At 42.0% G+C, this 19,746-nt stretch overlaps 1 protein-coding gene across 2 annotated transcripts in view; it reads left to right on the forward strand.

The window, feature by feature from the left end:
- Positions 1-19,746, forward strand: part of LONP2 (lon peptidase 2, peroxisomal) — a 44,492-nt gene that overhangs the window by 13,734 nt on the left and 11,012 nt on the right. For both annotated transcript variants that reach the window (XR_011600985.1, XM_070952679.1), the window contains exons 8-11: positions 4,414-4,555; positions 11,247-11,397; positions 11,719-11,845; positions 13,005-13,135. Coding sequence is in view for 1 of the 2 variants with exons in the window: in XM_070952679.1 (XP_070808780.1) it covers positions 4,414-4,555; positions 11,247-11,397; positions 11,719-11,845; positions 13,005-13,135 (551 nt within the window). In the remaining variant the exon portion in view is untranslated. The remainder of the gene's footprint in view (positions 1-4,413; positions 4,556-11,246; positions 11,398-11,718; positions 11,846-13,004; positions 13,136-19,746) is intronic.

Consider the following 19,746-nt stretch of genomic DNA (forward strand, 5'->3'; position numbering starts at 1 on the left):
AACTGTTTCAACTCCTACCCTCAAAACAAACCAGAACAAGTATACACAAAAACATTTTTTTTCTGAACGCCATCGCTCTGCTAAACAAATAATTCCCTCAACACTGTCGAACTAGTTACTAAGTCTGCATTACTATTAATCTTCTCATCGTTCCTATCACCCATCTCCTTCCACTTATGAGTGTATGACTCTAACCTTGTTGCTGGTATCCTTAAGATTTATATTGACTGTTTCCTTATGACTATCATTAAGTGTTGTACCTTATGATTCTTGACAAACGTATTTTTTATTTTATGTACACTGAGAGCATATGCACCAAAGATAAATTTCTTGTGTGTCCAATCACACTTGGCCAATAAAGAATCCTATTCTATTCTATAAGTTTGAATTGTGAAAAGGGACATCCCCGTAACATCCGTTACACAGATACGATTCCGTCAATTGTGATGCCTTTTTTGATACGTTTTATTTATGTATGTGAAGCAGGATGTGCTTCGGATGCAATGAGAGCTTTTCCTTGCTGCAGTTTCAAGTCTCTCAAGTCCATGAGTGCGATTTGCAGCGGCATTATTCACAATTTATTTACCTTCCCCTTCCAAGGGGCTCTAAAAGTTAGGCATTGAGGTGAAATCTTTCTCCCTTCCATAGTGGAATTTCTCTCCCCTCAATAACTCGGAGCTAATTTGAAAAGTGAGAAAATGAGAGAGGTGCAGAGCGACCTTAATGGCTTAGTAGGATTTTGATCGTTGCTCTTCCTCAGTCCAAATGCACCAGGCTACCTTCCGAGGAATGCAATACAGTTAAAATTAATCACTTTAACCTCTGGTGGATTTGTTTCAGTGCAATAGATTTAAAGGGAATATATGTTGTTGAACTGCTTTGTGACGTCCACTGTTCTCCGGTGTCCGTCCCTAAAAATCCTTTTTATCCACAATAAGTCTTCTTAATAGGTGTGGGTTTGGGTAAGAAAAAAAAGCAGAGGAAGTGTTTCAGGGCATGTACATTTATTTTATAATAATTTCCTCCTTCCTGAGTTTCCCAGGTCTGATAATTAGAAGAGTAGAGCAGAGCAGAGCAGAGCAGAGCAGAACAGAACAGAACAGAACAGAACAGAACAGATTAGAATTAGAATTAGAATTAGAATTAGAATTAGAATTAGAATTAGAATTATTAGAATTAGAATTAAAATTAAAATGCAGGAATGGAATGGAATGGAATGGAATGGAATGGGAGACAAGACGAGACGAGACTCTGGAAGGGACCTTGGAGGTCTTCTAGTCCAGCCCCTCGCTCAAGCAGGAGAATTGTCTGATTTCTTGTGGCTTTCAACTGCTTTACAGATTTTTCAGAGAAATTTTGTTTTAGTTGGGACAGATTGGCTGGGTTCAGATTTCTGTTTGTTTAATTCTGTTTCAGCATACGTGACGGCCCAAGCATGGCAAATGAGAATCTGTGCTTTATGTCTTAGCTTCATTTTGTCATCTCGGGCTCTTTGGCTTGTTCAACAAAACCAGGGCTTAAAAATGGCTCCTGATGAAAACACGATCATTTTTAACTCACTATACAAGTGATCCTCAGTTTACGACTACAAATTTTTGATGCTAAGTGAGACGCTAGTTGCTCAGTTGTTAAGTGAGTTTTGCCCCCTTTTACGACCTTTCTTGCCTCAGTTGTTAAGTGAATCACTGCAGTTGTTAAGGCAAGAAAAGTCATAAAAGGGAATAAAACTCACTTAACTTTTCACTTAGCAACAGAAAGCTTGGGCTCCATTGTGGTCGTAAGTCGAGGACCACCTGTATTTGTTATTTCTGACAAATAAAAAAAAAAATTCGAAATCTCACAGATTACCTAGCCTGGTTCAATTGACAGGACGGCTCTTCCTTCCCTTCTGTGAAAACAGATATTAAATGGTTTTGCCCCGAGCTTAGAAAGTTTCTTATCATTTATCCCTTTGAAAACAACATATCCTTTAAACTTTTCTTTCTTCTGATGAGTGGGTTTAATGGAGCTTTGTACTATCTCTAGGCAAAAACTGATGCTTTAAAACTCTATATGTATTATATTACTCTCTGCAATTCTATCCATATTGCTATGCTTTTTTTTCTGTAAATTTTAATAATTTTCAATAAAAATTTAAAAAAAAAAGAAAAAAGAAAAGAAAACAACATATCCTTATTAAATTCCTCCAGCCGTGCGGGAGAGAGAGAGAGAGAGATGGTGGAAATCTAAGACTTGGATCCTGTCTGGGAGAAGTTGGATGTTGGTTCTGCTTTGTGTTTTGATCCCGGGAGACAGATAAACCCAGAGGTTTTGTAGTCGTAACCGGCCATGCCAGCACCAAGCCAAGGAAAAGAAAATGACTCTTTTATTGTCTACATTCTTTAGGTCTAATAATAGACCTAAAGGGCTAGGAACTTGTTTGTATGGACTTTGTGTACACACCCACTGAGCCTTTTGGGCAGGCTGCTCGGATACTACAGTCGGGGAAAACAAATTGCAGGAGAACATCAACAAGTCAGCTGCTTTGAAGAATTATTTGTCCTATTCCATGCGGGAGAAAAGTTTTGAATCTGTCTCACTGAGCGGTAAAAAATGCAGAAGCAACAAGAGATTCTTTCTCTCTGTTTCTCTGTTTCTCTTTCTCCCTCTCTTTCTCTCTCTCTCTCTCTGTTTCTCCCTCTGTTTCTTCCTCCCTCCCTCTCTCTGTTTCTCTGTTTCTCTCTCTCTCTGTTTCTCCCTCTCTTTCTCTCTCTCTTTCTCCCTCTCTTTCTCTCTCTTCCTGCCTCTCTCCGTTTCTCTCTCTTTCTCCCTGTTTCTGTTTCTCCCCCTCTCTCTCTTTCTCTCTCTTTCTCCCTCTCTCCCCCTCTCTCTGTCTCTCTCTTTCTGTTTCTCTTTCTTTTTCTCTTTCTTTTTTCTCTCTCTTTCTCCCTCTCTTTCTCTCTCTCTCTCTCTGCCTCTGTTTCTCTCTGTGTTTCTGTTTCTCTTTGATTCTTTTTCTCTCTCTGTTTCTCTCTCTCTCTGTGTGTTTCTCTCTCTCTCTCTCTGTTTTTCTCTCTCTGTACTTGGGTGGAGCTTGGCTTATATCCTGCCCTCTGACATCATTTGGGTCCTGAGAAGGAGGCTGGCAAAACATTCCTTCCCCAGCTGGATTTTATTAGCCACCCCATTATATAACACAGCATTTTCTCCATCGTTTTAGCTAAATGAAAGTTACACGGTGTATAATCATCCACCACCTTACTTGATTTATGTTTTGTGTGCGTGAGATTTAGTTGTGGGAAATTCATGAACTCTGCTAAGGTTTCACTACATGAAGTTATTGGGTATTTTTAGTGATAATATATCATAAATTGCAGGTAAGTATAAGCCACTCTATCTATGCACATAAACACATATAAACAAGCATTTTTTTATTATAAATAAAAAACATTCTTGTCCCAAAGTCTAAGAAGAGACTGAATTTATTTCTACTACAATAAAGAATGGTTTATCATCAGGCTTGACTATAACCCTTCTTATATCCAGGCCTGCTCTCCAGCTGTCAATTTTTTTTTCTTGATTCACATTTGAGCTGGTCCTCTTATTGTTTAATCAAACTAACAATGTAAAGAAAATCTGTAGTACCATCATTCAGAAACACACATGAGTAAGTTTGAATATGCAATTATGCCCACACTTAGAAATGATGGGCCATTTCACAAAGATGCTTAATTTGGGGGCTGCTGAGAGACCTTTTGTTGAGATCTTGAAAAGCTACCATCAAGCGGATAAATCTGGATGACTGATCCCGATTCTCTAAGATATGTTTTCATAGCTGTTACTTCATTTGTATAAGTTGTTTTCAGGATCACAACATATTCCATGTATTTTTTTGTCCTTTCGGGCAATTTCTCACTCTTGTCGATGGATGTGCTTGCATAGCTCTTAGTTCAAAATGTTACTAATTTTTAACAAGGCATAAAATACAAAAATGTATAAAAAAAAGAAAGGGAAAAGGGAAGAGAAAAAAGGGTAGGGTAGAGGGGGAAAAAAAGCATTGACTTCCAGACTTCCTTTTGGTGAATAAGATGATAACATAAAACCTCAACTTTTTACTTCTATATAATAGCATATCCCAGCCATTTCTGTAACACCAAACCTATCTAATCGGCAAAACCCAAAATCAAAGTTTCATTTTTCTTCCCACCTCGAGCACAAAGTCCAGAAGCGGTTTCCAAGTGGAAACAAAATTCATTGTGTTCTTTTCTTTAATCAAAGCAGTCATTTTAGCCATCTCTGCTTAACTCCATCAACTTTAGCCGTCCATTGTGGGATGGTGTGTGCGCATAACTTGAGCTGTGCTCGCATCTTCGGTTTTTCAATACTCTCTCATTGCCTTGTGTTTCAACCTTCCCATTTTGTCCTTTTTACCAGGCGCACTTATGTTGGCAGCATGCCTGGCCGTATCATCAATGGCCTGAAGACCGTTGGAGTCAACAACCCTGTCTTTCTCCTGGATGAGGTGGACAAGCTTGGAAAGAGCTTGCAAGGTGATCCTGCAGCTGCATTACTTGAGGTAAGAATTGGGATGCGTTCTGACAAACAAGGACCGGACATCTGGATTCTCACCTCGTGCTCTCCAGATGAGTTGGGACCTCCGTTCCAAAGTTCTCCCACCAAAATTCCGGAAGTTGCATACCCATCATTGTTGGCGACCACAACACACTAGATAGGGAAGACGTGAAATAGATTTTCTGACAGAAGTCTGAGGTAAATTTCACCTCTTAAGGAAAACATGTTATAAAGAATATTACATTTTGGATATCTGATGTCTGTTTTGAGTTCTCAGAGCAGGACAGTCTCTAGTTTATCTTGGAACTATTAAAAAAGGGAGTGATTAGCTTTTTGGAGTGAAATGAGCAGCATGCTGGTTTCAATCCATTAATAAATTCTAGCAGAACATCCCTGTTTGCATCCATATTGACTTTCTGTGGTAGAGGAACGAAATTGGAGACAGTTTATTATTTTCTTTTTTTAAAAAAAGTTCAACTAAGTTAATATAGGAGAGAGAACATGTTAAGAATGATAGCTATTTCGGATCAGGAGCTCATGATAGTAAGCCCTTAAGCACGTGGGATTAATATTCTTAAGAATGGGCATTTTTATTTTTAACAGGAGTAGAAAGGGAGAACGGATCAGCAGCATTGGTGAAATAGCAAGTATTTTGTGCTGGACAAAATTACAAGTCGTTTTCATTAGAGAAGGTTTTTTTTCCCCATGAAATACTTCTCAAGTACTACAATCCCATCGTATTAGGAAACCATTGTTTTCACTTGAAAACAAGATGGATGGCTTGGTGCAACTTGGCATTGCTACGGTGTTAAGAATGGTTATAATTAGGCGTAAAAAGTCATTCTGTTTACTTTCTCAGTGTGTTATGTCACAAAGCTGCCTCTGTTGGGACAAGGAATTTAGAGGGGATTATTAGTCACTTGTGGCTAAATCAGAGAGATTCTACATCTGGATCTTTTATATGAATTGAAGTAGATTGCTAACATCTCTGACTCCCAGTTGTTAAATAGTGTCTGCAACAAATGTTTTATCCCATCTTTATATAGTGCTGAAATTTATTTATTAAAAAAAAACTTGTGGAGGGTGTGGATAATCAGGATTTTATTGGTGTGGGGAAGAATTGTGGTTGCTGTGCATTTCATTTTGGCTTTCAAAGCAAATTCCCGAGCTGGTAATTCTTCTGAGTAATTCTGAGTAAACATATGTTTCGCATTATGCTCTGATTTGTGGGTCACGGAGTTATATTAAAAATAAACTGTAGCCTGCTCACCCCTGTTTTATAGGAGGCATCCCTAGATTGATTTATTTCATATTTCTGAAGCTGCTTAAGATGGTCAAAGCATTTCCACAAGTGTTTGGCAACATTCTGCACTTAGACAGGTGAGGAAATAGGTTTGCTTCCTAAATTCCAATGCTGAGTTTTTGGTCACCCATCTGTTCAATGACCTAGGCCTCCCAAGATTGTGAAGCCGACTCCTCATCCCGATAAAACTTCTTTTATTTAGGTTAAAGGGAATTCCTCTCCAGCAAAGTCCCAGCAAACAGTCTTTCGTGAGATTTCACAACTACAGACCTTTATCAGGCTTGGAGAGCTGCCAGGCCGATATCTTCCAAACGCCAGGCTCTAGCAGCAATTATTTGGCAAGAAGTCAGGAACAGATCTTCACCCTCATGAATTGAACTAATTGTCTCCTGCAAACTCCCCTTCGCTCCTCTTTATTCCCTATGGGAGGGGCCATTCACCGTCCACCTGTGCCTTGTTCCTTAGCTGTTCCCTTCTCCTGGCATCTCTGCGCATGCGCACATCGGGAACAGGCTCCAGCTGTTCTTCTGCCCCACTGATGTCCGACTCCGAAGGCAGCTGACAACTGTCTGACGGCCCTGGCCCCCTCTCTGCCTCCGATGCAGAGTCCTCATCAGAGCCTTCCCCAGACTCCAGGACTGGCCCATATTCCTCCCCAACCTCCTCACTGTCCAAATCTGCCACCAGCTCCGCTGGCGGGCTACAACACCATCAGCTATGATATTTCAGAAGGCTGTTAACACACCTGAAGAGTTCAGGAAAATGGGGTTCAACTTGCCTGAATGTTGAATAAATACGTTCTGCCATATGTAGCTGGGGGAATGGGCTGGAATTTTTCAGTGTGTTGATAGTCTCTGTTTAAGGTCAAGGTGCATTGGTTGCTTGATCAGAGCGGAATGTCTTCTTATTTCCAGTTCTGTTCGTCAACAAGGGAACATTCATTCTATATTTAGATGTCCTCTCTTGAAGGTCAGAGTGGACAGAAAGGAATCCAAGTGTTTCTTAATGGAGAACATTTGTAGGCAAGAGAAATCGTGCAGAAAGTACCGGCCAGCCTCTAAATGTTTTTGCAGATTCCTGTTCCTATTTATGGGAATAGGAATTTCAAATGCACAAAAAGCTTCTTTTTTAGTCTTATTTTCATGCAAAAAACAAACAAATCCCAAACAACAACAACAACAACAACAATATTGCAACAAAGAGCCTGAAGGCGGATATTTTATCTTTCTTTCATGCTCAGGTGATCACGGATCGCAGTAGCCCCTTGAATCTTTTCGTATTTGGAAACAGTCTCTTGATAGTAAAATAAATGGGGCAGATTATTACCTTCACACCCTCTTTATGACTTTTGCAAAAGCTCCGCTGCGACTGAAAACCGAACTTCAAGCTAAATAAAACTTAATTTAAAGGTTCTTAGAAAAAAAGCAACTTTTTTCCTGGGGCGATTTCACTCGTATGCCGACAAACTCAGTGCAAAGCTTGTGATTCTGTCTTGATTCCTGTGAATGAAAGGTTCGCTCTGTGAGAAGGGAAGCTGCTGGAAATTGCAAATAACTCTTAAGCTTTCTCTATGGAGATTCTCAGTCATCCAGGTCAGGGGTGAAATCTACTTACCTTCCCAACGGTTTGTGAAGTGCGCTCTGCGCATGCTTTGCTCACTTGCGTGCTTGGACCCTCTGCGCATGCGCAAACCCTTCTGCACATGCGCAGAGGGTAAAAAAGAGGTTACTACCTGTTTAAAACCTGGAAGTAACAACAGAGCAGGTGGGTGGAGCCTCGCGCCGCCATCGCTACCGGTTCTCTAAACCACCGGCCACCATCGCTACCACTTCGGCCGAACCGGGAGCATTTCACCCCTGATCCAGGTCATGGTTGTCCCAAAGGTGTTTTTTTTCTCAAGAGGCAACTGGGCTTTCTTTGTTTTTCCTTGAAGACGTTTCACTTCTTATCCAAGAAGCTTCTTCAGCTCCGACTGGGTGGTGGGGAATCTTTTAAGTATAAATCCTTCGATTTCCCCACCATCCAGTCAGAGCTGAAGAAGCTTCTTGGATGAGAAGCGAAAAGTCTTCAAAGAAAAACAAGAAAGTCCAGTTGCCTCTTGGAAAAAAAAAAAGAAAAACACCTTTGGGTCTTAAGCTTTCTCGATAGCTAGAGGTTAATTTCAGATCTTTGCAATGTAAAAGTTTGATCAAGTAACGGATTTCTATTCCAAAGACTGGGGTAGGAAGAATTGTCTGGTGCCTTTTCTGCTATTTTGAATGGCTGTGGAACAAGCTTTGGCTACAGACTGCGATTCGGCTGAAATATTAGCTGTCTGGCAGAACTTCTGACCCATCTCTGTTGACTCTCCCTCAACTCTTTCAGAGTATTCTATCAATTTTAAAAAGTTGTAGTAAGAAAAGCTAATTGAGATGGCTTTCTGTCTTTGACAAATGTTCAAACCCCCGCGTGTCCATGTGTGATATATAATTTTAATTAGCAGCACTCTTCCAGGCCATAATTCAAGCCGATAAGCAAAAAAGGATGTGTGTTCATTCCATAATGGAAAGGATAAATTATGTTGACAGCAGCATGCTTGCCCGTCGCTCAGGCATTGTGGACGTTCCATCCTGTATCACGTGAGAATTGTTCACAGTAACGTAACATGGCTCGCTTAACCCATCTCAAGTGAGAGCTTTAGAGGGAGTCGGAAATACAGAAGTGGAAAAACATGAATCGCAAGACTGCCGGTTGTAGGCTGGAGTTAAGGGAATTAATACCGAACAATGAGAGTTAAGAGGGCTAACCATGTTTCAATATTTGTTTCTCTGATGTGGTTTACATCGTTTTCCGTATATGTTTCTTGAAGTGGTACGCAGACAGAATGCAAAATCATTACGATGCAGCAATAAAATTCAAGTAGATTTAAATGAGTCGATATATAAAAATGTATATGTTAAAAGGGGAGACTGGCATAACTTTTTCATAGAGGTCTCCTTGTGTCATGTCTTCCATGGGTACCTAAAATTTACGGGAGGAGCTGCCCTCTCAAACATCAACGTACTGAGGTGAGATTTTGGCTTGCTTCCTGGCCATCATCCATATTTTGTAGATTGTGTGTATAATCTGTATGCTCATATACAGGTGGTCCTCCAAAGTTACAACAGCACTAAAAAAGAGGTGACTTATGATCTGCGGCATTTTACTTAACAGTGGCAGGAAAGGTCATAAAAGGGGGAGCAAAATAAATTTGGGCTCAGTTGTGGCCGTAGGTCGAGGATTAACCTGTACTTGTATGCTTTTGGGTTGTAAGAATCATATAACTATTTTGCTAGCCAGCACGATCAATTTAAAGTTGGGAATCCTTTCTGAGAAGCAGCTTTCTGTCTGTTGGCTTCGAAGCAGGGGTGGTAGTCACTTACCTTCCCTACCGGTTCGCAAATGTGAGCGTGTGCACTTTGCTGGCATGCACGCCTTCCGCGCATGCGCCCAGTGTCAAAAACGTGCCTAAATAGGATGGCATAGAGCTGGGTTGGGTGGGCCCACCTACAATTTCCGCTACCAGTTCGGGCAAACCGATCCGAACCGGCTGAATACCACCTCTGTTTTGAAGGTATAGTCCCAATCAATCTGGAAGTTATGGAAAGTTGCTAGAGATCTTAGCATAGACTCTGAAAGCTATCAGAGTTTCTGGCTTCTTTCCACATATGGAAAATTAAATCCCTTGTGCTCCGGTGTGATTCATTTTGGGTGTCTTCTTCTCTTGCCCTCCAGCAGTTTTGTTGAGGACAAGTTCTCTGGATTGGTGGGTTGAGTGCCTTCCTCCAAAACAAAGCTGCAGCTGCAAAGTCTTGTCCTCCCATTGGGAGTGGATCTTGTTCATCATGTCTTAATGTAACAGAGCTCATCCCTGGGATCATACAAATCTTGGGAGGATCAAAACAAACCAAAACAAAAAACCCACAGTTACCATATATCCATATCCTAATTTTACATGGTTGTATTTTCTGCCCAGGAACTGTTTCACGTCTAGGAGAGTTGGAAAACTCACATTTCTTTTCAGTGTTACAGAACTGAAAGGTATATGGACCATACCATTTCAGTCCCATCTCTGGACTGAAACGGTATGGTTCCTATTTCTACCATCTCAGTCCTTTTACAAGGATCCACTTAAATAGAATCCCCCTGACCCAATTGCCTTCCCTGAACTCAACTCTCTTTCCATCCCTGAAGCATATTTTCTTCCAAAGAGGCCAATAGACAACTAAAACTAACTAAAAACAACTAAAAAGTAGAAATAGAATTACTGTCTACATATCTAGAAATACGGAGAGGCTATTACCATGGGCAGCCTTCTGCTCAGGTTCTGCTCAAAAAAAGAGAGATCTTTTTGGCTACTGTTTAGAAATCATCCTAATATTATATCTGTGTTTTTGTGTTGCCTGTCAATCCATAAAAAAGATTAGCCAAATTTATTCATTTTATTTGTTTGTCAAACATGTACAAGATAACAAGTGTAGGTATGAACATGAACAAAGCAAGTAAATACAGATAAATGGGGACAGTAAGACAGGGATGGCAGGCACGCTGGTGGCTTATGCACGCCCCCTTTACGGACCTCTTAGGAATGGGGTGAGGTCCACGACAGTTTAAGGTTGAAGCTGTGGGGATTTGAGGCTGTAACCACAGAGTTGGGTAGAGCATTCCAGGCGTTGACCAGTCGGTTGCTGAAGTCGTATTTTCTGCAATTGAGTTTGAACCTTGATTTTGTATCGATTGTTTGCCCGTGTATTATTGTGGTTGAAGCTGAAGAAGTCGTTGACAGGTAAGACGTTGTAGCGGACAATTTTGTGTACTATGCTTAGATCGGATTGCAGGCGGCGCAGTTCCAGATTGTCCGACCTCCGTGTGTTTCGCTGTGCCCTTAAGACCTGCTGTTCCGCCAGGCAGGGCTATCTATGTAAATGATTTTAAATTGGGTGTTTTAAATTTGGGTTTTAAATTCGGGCCGAAATTGTTTAATACTTTTAACTATTTTAAAACTGTTGTTTGTATTTTGTGTTTTTAATTGGCTGTACACCACCCCGAGTCCTTCAGGAGAAGGGCAGTATATAAATTAAATTATAAATAAATAAAATTGTCCAAGCCCAAAATTTCAAGCTTGGAGGCATATTGTGAGTAGAGGAGTGGAGTACTCGTCTCGAGAAATACCTCTGGACCCGCTCAATCATGTTAATGTCCGATATACAGTCTGGGTTCCAGGAGGACGAACTGTATTCAAGAATTGGTCTGGCAAAGGTTTTGTATACCCTAGTTAGCAATACAATGTTACCGGAATGAGATGAATTAAATAAGCAAGGTAAATTTTTTTTAAAAAAAACTTTTTTTTTTTTTTTGTTTCTGCTTTTAAAAGGTCTTGGATCCTGAGCAAAACCATAACTTCACCGACCACTACTTAAACGTAGCATTCGATCTGTCTCAAGTCCTCTTCATAGCCACCGCTAATACCACTGCCACTATCCCAGCTGCTTTGTTGGACAGAATGGAGATCATTCAGGTTCCAGGTAAACCCAAGCACGAATCACAGTCGTGTGTAGGTGTGTCTGCATAGGTACGCATCTCAGAGAGAGGGGGGGGACGTATGTCAAGGTCCCAAGTAACAGACCCAACGCAATCAAACCTCTGAGGCCTAGGTGTCCCTCAAAGTACAGATTTATTAGGCATGTCATATTGGCACATCTGGTGAAAACCCGACTTGTCGTAAGGCATCTGGAACATCTCGTCTCCAGGCGTTCTCTCTCTACTTTCAAACCGAGGTTGTTGCTGTCTTAACCCTCTTTTAAAACAGCATTTCTAAATGTCCCTTCTCATGAACCGTTTCAAAGGGTACACGCAAGAAGAGAAGATAGAAATTGCACATCGGCATTTGATTCCGAAACAGCTGGAACAGCACGGGCTGACTCCGCAACAGATTCAGATTCCCCAAGAAGCAACGCTAGTGATTATCACCCGGTAATGATTTTCTGCATTTTCAATTCTGTACCACATTTTATTTTATTATTATTTTTTTTTTGCTTGTGGGAAATGAGTAGTTCTAAATTTGGAATATTCTATTATCAAAGAGCTTTCGAAGAGCAGGGTTTTGCAACCCCAGTGCCTCTGTTCATTAATACAAGGTCTTCATTCTTAATTATATTTTAAATTTATGCAAAGCTCCCAGGGTCATTGGGAGTTCAGATGGTATAACAATAATAGTAGCAATAATACTGAACATGAGTTATCTATGATTACTAGTGGAATGATTAGCAGAAAAGACAGACTGTTTTTTTTAAAAAAAATCTGCAAGCAAAGATAATGACTTTTTCACGCTGAGTCTTTGAACAGATCTCCTCATTTTGGGTTTCAGAAACGGAAAAGAGATTTGCAAAGGAGAGAAGCAATACTGGAAGACAACAGAAATGTGTTTGTGTGGGGGGATGGAATTTGTCTTAGAAGAAGCAGTAGAGTTTAGGGATGATCAGTGATCTTGGCTTACCGTTTCCAGTTTGTGTGTTCCTATCACCTACGGTTATCTTCATGTTACTTTGAGAGCCAAATTCTGCCATGTTCCCCAAAGATGCTTTTTTTTTTCAAAAGGCAACCGGACTTTTGTTTTTTCCTTGAAGACGTTTTGCTTCTCATCCAAGAAGCTTCCTCAGTTCTGGCTGAATGGTGGACGATTGCTGCAAGGAATGTAAATCCTTCCATCCTCCACCATTCAGTCAGAACCGAAGAAGCTTCTCGGATGAGAAGCGAAACGTCTTCAAGCAAAAAACAAGTCTGGTTGCCTTTTGCAAAATGCACCTTTGGGGCAACCAAGATTCGGATGACCGAAAATCTCCATAAACAAATTCTGCCAGGTTTTCATTGTCCGTTTCGTGCCCACCACCATGACCACCACCACTGCAAGGAAACACAATCGGTGTCCTCTGCAGAACTACTGAGGTGTGGAAACTTAGGGTTTATTGCAACCATTGGCCTATATTGTTTTGCACTCTGGATAATTTGCAGACCCCTCCTCACCAAACTCAGGATAGCTAGTAACCTCTGCAGCCCCCTCCAGGATCCCTGGGCGATGTTTGCTTCTGTTCACACATTGAAAAGGGTATCCTTGTCCGTTGCTTTTGGCTAGCTACACCCGTGAGGCTGGGGTTCGCTCTCTGGATCGCAAACTCGGAGCCATTTGCCGGGCAGTGGCCGTCAAAGTGGCCGAAAGCCAGCACAAGGAGACGAGACCGGATCGCTCAGAAGAGACAGAAGGAGGTTTGTAAGCTGCTTTATTATTTTGTTTTGTTTTGTTTTCGTCTTTCTCCTTTCTTAAAAATTCTGGCCGATCTGGGGCTCTCTCGCCAGCTTTCTGGCTTGGGTAGTTTCCAAGAAGGGGCCTTGCCATGTTTTGAGTTTTAGATTTGCATGTGTTTTCTCCTTCGCTGAAATAAAACTGCACCGTTTCCCAGGTTTTGGCGTTCATCTCTCAGCGAACAACAGAATTATCTGCCCCACATCTGCTGGCAGAAGGAAATCTTAGCTGAGGTGAATGCGTGACTGAAGCAGTTTCTCGCCTCACAATTTGATCTCTGAGGCCAGGGGTGGGTTTCACCTTCCATGTGTTGTGAGTTTCTCCCTTCGCTTCCCCCTTCCTGTGTTACTTTTCAAAGGTTGTGCTTCCAGCCCATAAGCTGCTATCCAAGGGCGAGCGAAATACTAATCTTAAGTATTATTAACTCTTCATTACTAATTGAGACTCTGGAAAGAGAGCAGAGAAGAGCAACAAAAAAGATCAAGGGGCTGGAGGCTAAAACGTACGAAGAACGCTTACAGGAATTGTGTATGTCTAGTCTAAGAAAACCATAAGGAAGGCTGAACGCCAAAGAATTGAGGCCTTTGGTGCTGGAGAAGACTCCTGCGAGTCCCTTGGACTGCAAGGTGACCAAACCGGTCAGTCCTAGAGGAGATCAACCCTGACTGCTCTTTAGAAGGCCAGATCCTGAAGAGGAAACTCAAATACTTTGGCCACCTAATGAGAAGGAAGGATTCACTGGAGAAGAGCCTAATGCTGGGAATGATTGAGGGCAAAAGAAGAAAGGGATGAAGAGAACGAGGTGGCTGGATGGCATCACTGAAGCAGGTGGCGTGAGCTTAAATGGACTCCAGAGGATGGTAGAGGACAGGAAGGCCTGGAGAAACGTTGTCCATGGGGTCACGATGGGTCGGACACGACTTCGCAACTAACAACAACAGCCTAAGAAAAGAAGGATTAGGGGAGACATGATAGCAGTGTTCCAATATTTGAGTGACTCCTACAAAGACGATTAAAGACGGTTTAACTTTCTCTGTTACTGTGGAGAGGCTTCTTCTGTTCACTCTGCCTTCCATCTACTGTCCACCCTCACGAGATAAAAACTTGTTTGGGGCTAAAACAAACACCTTCCAAATCCAGTTCTGATTTGTTTTGGAGTTTGATCCCAATAGCATTGCTGAAGATTTGTATTTGTTCCAGTGGGGTTGCTATACAAACAGAAAATTATCTGTCATAGCAGGTAGCAGGTATTTGCCACAGTGGCTGAGTGGTTAGAGTGCAGTACTACAGGCTACTTCTGCTGACTGCCGGCTGCCTGCAATTTGGCAGTTCGAATCTCACCAGGCTCAAGGTTGACTCAGCCTTCCCTCTTCCGAAGTGGGTAAAATGAGGACCCAGATTGTTGGGGCCAATAATCTGTAAGCCGCTTAGAGAGGGCTGTAAAAGCACTATGAAGCGGTATATAAGTCTAAGGACTATTGCTATTTTATCTATGGACTCCAACACTTACAATATGTACGTTCCGGAATTCTTTACAAGCTCTCTTGAAAAATGTGCCTGTCTTCATTATGATGAAAACTTTGAGCCCACGTGTGTTTCCCACATATTCATATAACCTGAGATTTAAGACTCACTGATTATTCAGGCGTATTTATCCTGGCTGCAGACTTAGCATTATTCTAGAGCAGTGATTTTTTTTTTTAATGTCTGGCTGAAAGTACGTTAGACATTGAAGAGAACGTATCCTGTCACCATATGGAAACTCGGAGGTGTATTTTTACAGAGTTTTGTGCAATGTGAGAACATTTTAACCTCTTGAACTTGTACCTCAAATCTTTTTTTTTTAAAAGATGGGACTCTTTTGAGTGGCAACAGAGAGATGTTGACGCAAAGTTTGCTACCCTCAAGTTCGTGTGACTCACACACTCGCACTCTAGAGAGAAACAGATGTCAGCCCCCGTCTTTCACAATTATTTTTATTGGCATATTCCTCGTGTTTTCTTAACTGGCTATGCCTACGTTAGCATCTAATAATTGCGGCCATATATTTCGAAAGCAACTTTTAAAGCACAGTTTTAATTATTTATGTCATATTTCTGTTCCCAGCCCTCTTTTTCTTCCAAAGGAGAAAGAATCGAGCAATTAAAAGGAGTTTGAATTTATTCTTAGCCGAAGTCAAAAGGCCCAGCTAAAAAAAAGGAAAGCTTAAAATCCCCTCCTGAAAGCAAGATTGGCAACTCAAAGAAGTCGCCTTTTGTGGAGGACTTTCCATCATATGGGACTGGACAGAAACTCCCCCGAAAATAAGACCCAACTGGAAAATAAGCCCTAGCATGATTTTTCAGGATGCTCATAATATAAGCCCTACCCCCCAAAATAAGCCCCAGTTAAGATCATCAGCCAGACGGACGCAATTGGTATTGCATTTCCCCAAAAATAAGACCTAACCAGAAAATAAGCCCTAATGCATCTTTTGGAGCAAAACATAATATAAGACTCAGTCTTATTTTCGGGGAAACACGGTATATGTTTCAAGTTGTGGGGGCTTTTTTTCCAATCTAGGTCAGAGGTGTGGAACGATGGCCCCCTTTACGATCTGTGGACTTCAACTCCCAGAATTTCATGGCTGGCAGTCAAGATCCACAGGTCATAAAAAGGAGCATCGTTCCTCACCCCTGATCTAGGTTTGCATACAAAACCTGGTTGCCTTGTGCAATGAAGCTCTTGTTTCTGCTACATCAACCATTCCCTAACCCTAACCCTGGCAAAACAACAACAACAACAAAAGTCGTAAAATGGGGCAAAACTCACTTAACAGAGTGAGCTTAACAGAAGAGCCTTGATAGTACAGGGGTTTAGTGCACCCTGTTATTAACACAGCTGCCTGCAATTTCTGCTGGTTCGAATCTCTCCAAGGCTCAAGGTTGACTCAGCCTTCCATCCTTTCTAAGGTAGATGAAATGAGGACCCAGTTTGTGGGGGCAATAAGCTGACTTTGTATAAAAATATACAAAAGAATGAAGGCTATTGCTTAACGCATTGTAAGCCGCCCTGAGTCTCCGGAGAAGGGCGGCATATAAATCAAATTAAAAAAATAATAATAATAATAAAAAAAAAACAGATGTTTCACTTAACAACATCAATCTTGGGCTCAATTATGGTCGTAACTCAAGGAAGACCTGTAATGGTGATAGGCCCCTTATTCAAGCCCAAGTGTTGATAGTCCCCTTATTTATCCAAAGCGCCAGAAGGCAATGCAAGAAACAATGGATGGAAACTAATCAAGGAGAGAAGCAACCTGGAATTGAGGAGAAACTTCACAATTCCACCAGCGGAATAGCTTGCCACCAGAATTCGTGGGCACTTCATCACTGGATGCTCTTAAGAAAAGATTGTACAGCCACTTGTCTGAAATGGTATAGGATCTTCTGCTTGAGCAGGGGGTTGGAGTAGAAGACCTCCAAGGTCCCTCCCAGCTCTATTCCGATTAAGCTAGTCTCCAAAGCATCTGAAAGCAGGACAAGAAGCAACGGATGGAAACTCATCAAGGAGGGAAGCAACCTGGAATTAAGAAGAAACTTCCTAACAGCGAGGACTATCAACCAGTGGAAGAGCTTGTCTTCAGAAGTTGTGGGTGTTTCATCACTGGAGGTTATTAAGTAGAGACTGGACAGTCACTTGTCTGAAATGGTACAGGGGGTTGGACTAGAAGACCTCCAAGGTCCCTTCCAGCTCTAGTCTGATTCTGAAGTCAACTCTCATCCCTTTGCAAAGCTTCACCGGCTCCAGATGTTTTTTTTTTTAAAGGTTTCTGGGGTTACCAGTGGAAGAGGCCGAAAGCTTCTCCCTTGCAACATTAGAGGGACATGTTTACTACTAAACGCAGAACAAAAAGGCAGCTTTGTCTTCTGCGTCTCTTCCCCGCCCTCCCCCCCCTCCCCCCAAATTCAGCAAAAGAAGTTAATTTACAGGGTAGAAACTGGAGCTGGAAATTGCTGCCAGCAAGGAAAAGAACAGCAAACGGAATGTTTTCTGAATGGTGTAAAATTCAAGGGTTGGGGGGGGGGGTGTTGTTTTTTTTTGTTTTTACCACCCCGTTTTGGTCTTTGTTTTTGACTGTTTGGAGGAAACCCTACCGCACAACTGTTGCCGACCCAGCTGCCTTTGTGTGGTCTGAAATGGCAGCCGGCAAAGCAGTGCGATGAAAGGGAAGCTGCCAAAATGGGCAGGGAGAAGGTTTGCCCTTTGCCTGGTGCTGGCATTTGAATCGCATCTCTGTCTCCCAAACAAGCGAAGGGGTTTTTCCCTTTGTTTGAAAAATTAGGGGGGAGGAGGACGAGGAAAGAAGAAAGATGTGGTATTAGTAGTAGTAGGAAGGAGAGGAGGAAGAGGAGGAGGAAGAGGAGGAGGAGGAGGAAGAAGAAGAAGGAGAAGAAGAAGAAGAAGAAGAAGAAGAGGAGGAGGAGGAGGAGGAGGAGGAGGAGGAGGAGGAGGAGGAAGAGGGAGGAGGAGGAGGAGGAGGAGAAGGAGAAGGAGGAGAAGGAGAAGAAGAAGAAGAAGAAGAAGAAGAAGAAGAAGAAGAAGAAGAAGAAGAAGAAGAAGAAGAAGAGGAGGAGGAGGAGGAGGAGGAGGAGGAGGAGGAGGAGGAGGAGGAGGAGGAGGAGGAGGAGGAAGAGGGAGGAGGAGGAGGAGGAGGAGGAGGAGAAGGAGAAGGAGGAGAAGGAGAAGGAGGAGAAGGAGAAGGAGAAGGAGAAGAAGAAGAAGAAGAAGAAGAAGAAGAAGAAGAAGAAGAAGAAGAAGAAGAAGAAGAAGAAGAAGAAGAAGAAGAAGAAGAAGATTATTATTATTATTATTATTATTATTATTCACGGCCCAATGCCGGAGTGAATCAGATTTGCCCTAAACATGAAATATGTCATGGAGACATGTATTGTTCACCGGCCACGGATTGTGGTTGGTCAAAGTTTGCTTCAATTCCAATTCCAGTTGGGTAGGCAGCAAAAATAAGAGAGGTTTGCTGTACCCTCAATAGGTCCTCGTTAAAAAGGCACAAGGATAGAAATCAAGAGATGGTGAGTTCTACTCCTGTCTTAGGTATGAAAGCTAACTGGGTAACTTGAGTCAATCACCAGGAGACTGTGAGTTCTAGCACTGCCTTCGATGTGAAAACTGGCTGGGTGACTTTGGGTCAGTCACCAGGAGATGGTGAGTTCTACTCTCACCTTAGGCATGAAAGCCAACTGGGTGACTTTGGGCCAATCACTAGGTGATGGGGAGTTGTAGTCCCTCTATACACATGAAAGCAGGATAGTTGACTTAGACCAATCTCCAGGAGATGGTAAGTTCTAGTCCTGCCTTAGGCATGAAAGCTGGCTGGTTGACTTTGGGCCAATCACCAGGAGACTGGGAGTTCTACTTCCATTTTAGACATGAAAGCTGGCTGGGGGATTTGGGGGCAATCACCTTGAGATGGTGAGTTCTAGTTTTGCCATATGCACCAAAGCAGGCTGGGTGACTTTGGGCAGTCAACTTCAGCCCAATTCGCCTCTCAGGATTGTCGTTGTGGGAAAAACAGGAGAAGGAAAGAGTATTAGGTATGTTCGTCACCTTGAATTACTTATAAACTAATAAAGGCGAGCTGGGGATTCTGGGAGTTGAAGTCCATGCGTCTTGAAAAAGTTGCCAAGTTTGGAGAACCCTGCCATAAAAGAACCTCAAACCTGGCACAATCCATCAAAAAAATGTCTTCCATGAGGGATTAATTCAAGAGTCCGAACAAAACAAGAGCAGAACTGGAAAGTGAATTTTCTCTCCATTTGGCCCTCACGTTAATGCCAAAAATAATAAAAGGAAATTGTATTATGGCCAAGGTACTGTTTGAAGCTCGGCCCACTGTGCTTTTGTGGATAACATAATGTGCAAACAAGGCTGAGGGAAGTAATAGTAGTGCATGTGCAGGCAAGAAATCAGGTTGATACCGGAGTTAATTGTGGGTTTACCAACCGATGCTGTAGTTTAGGCCAGGGTGTGAAGACGGGCTGCATGGCTTATTTGTGGTTAGTTTTAATGTCTTCATGGCTTGTTCCAGTCTAGAAAATTGCCAAGTGAAAGCAGGTCTCTGCGGAGAGGGAGAACAAATCAGAAATTGGGTAAGGAAACTATGGTTAGTTTGCTTTGATTGAAAGACAGAACCCTGGCTTATTCAACAAACCATGGCTTCGTGTGCTATCAAAGCCCAGTCTGTCTTCAACTTGTATCCCGTACTGGAACAAAAGTTGGTTTAAGTGAATTCATTTTCATGCAGCACAACTTTTTATATCAAGATAAGATTCTGCCGGGTTTTAAACAATGTTTGTCCAGATTGCATGCATGACCCAAAGTATTAATCATATTTTGGCTTATTATAAGTAGTCCTCGACTTACGACCACAATTGAGCCCAAATTTTCTGTTGTTTAGTGAGACATCTGTTAAGTGAATTTTGCCCCATTTTACGACCTTACTTGCTACCGTTGTTGTTAAGTGAATCCCTGCGGTTGTTAAATTAGCGACACCGTTGTTGAGTGAACCCGGCTT

This window comes from Pituophis catenifer, unplaced genomic scaffold (assembly GCF_029215685.1).
Source record: "Pituophis catenifer annectens isolate HBS135680 unplaced genomic scaffold, rPitCat1.0.hap2 SCAF_13, whole genome shotgun sequence".
In the NCBI taxonomy this organism is placed as follows: domain Eukaryota; kingdom Metazoa; phylum Chordata; class Lepidosauria; order Squamata; family Colubridae; genus Pituophis; species Pituophis catenifer.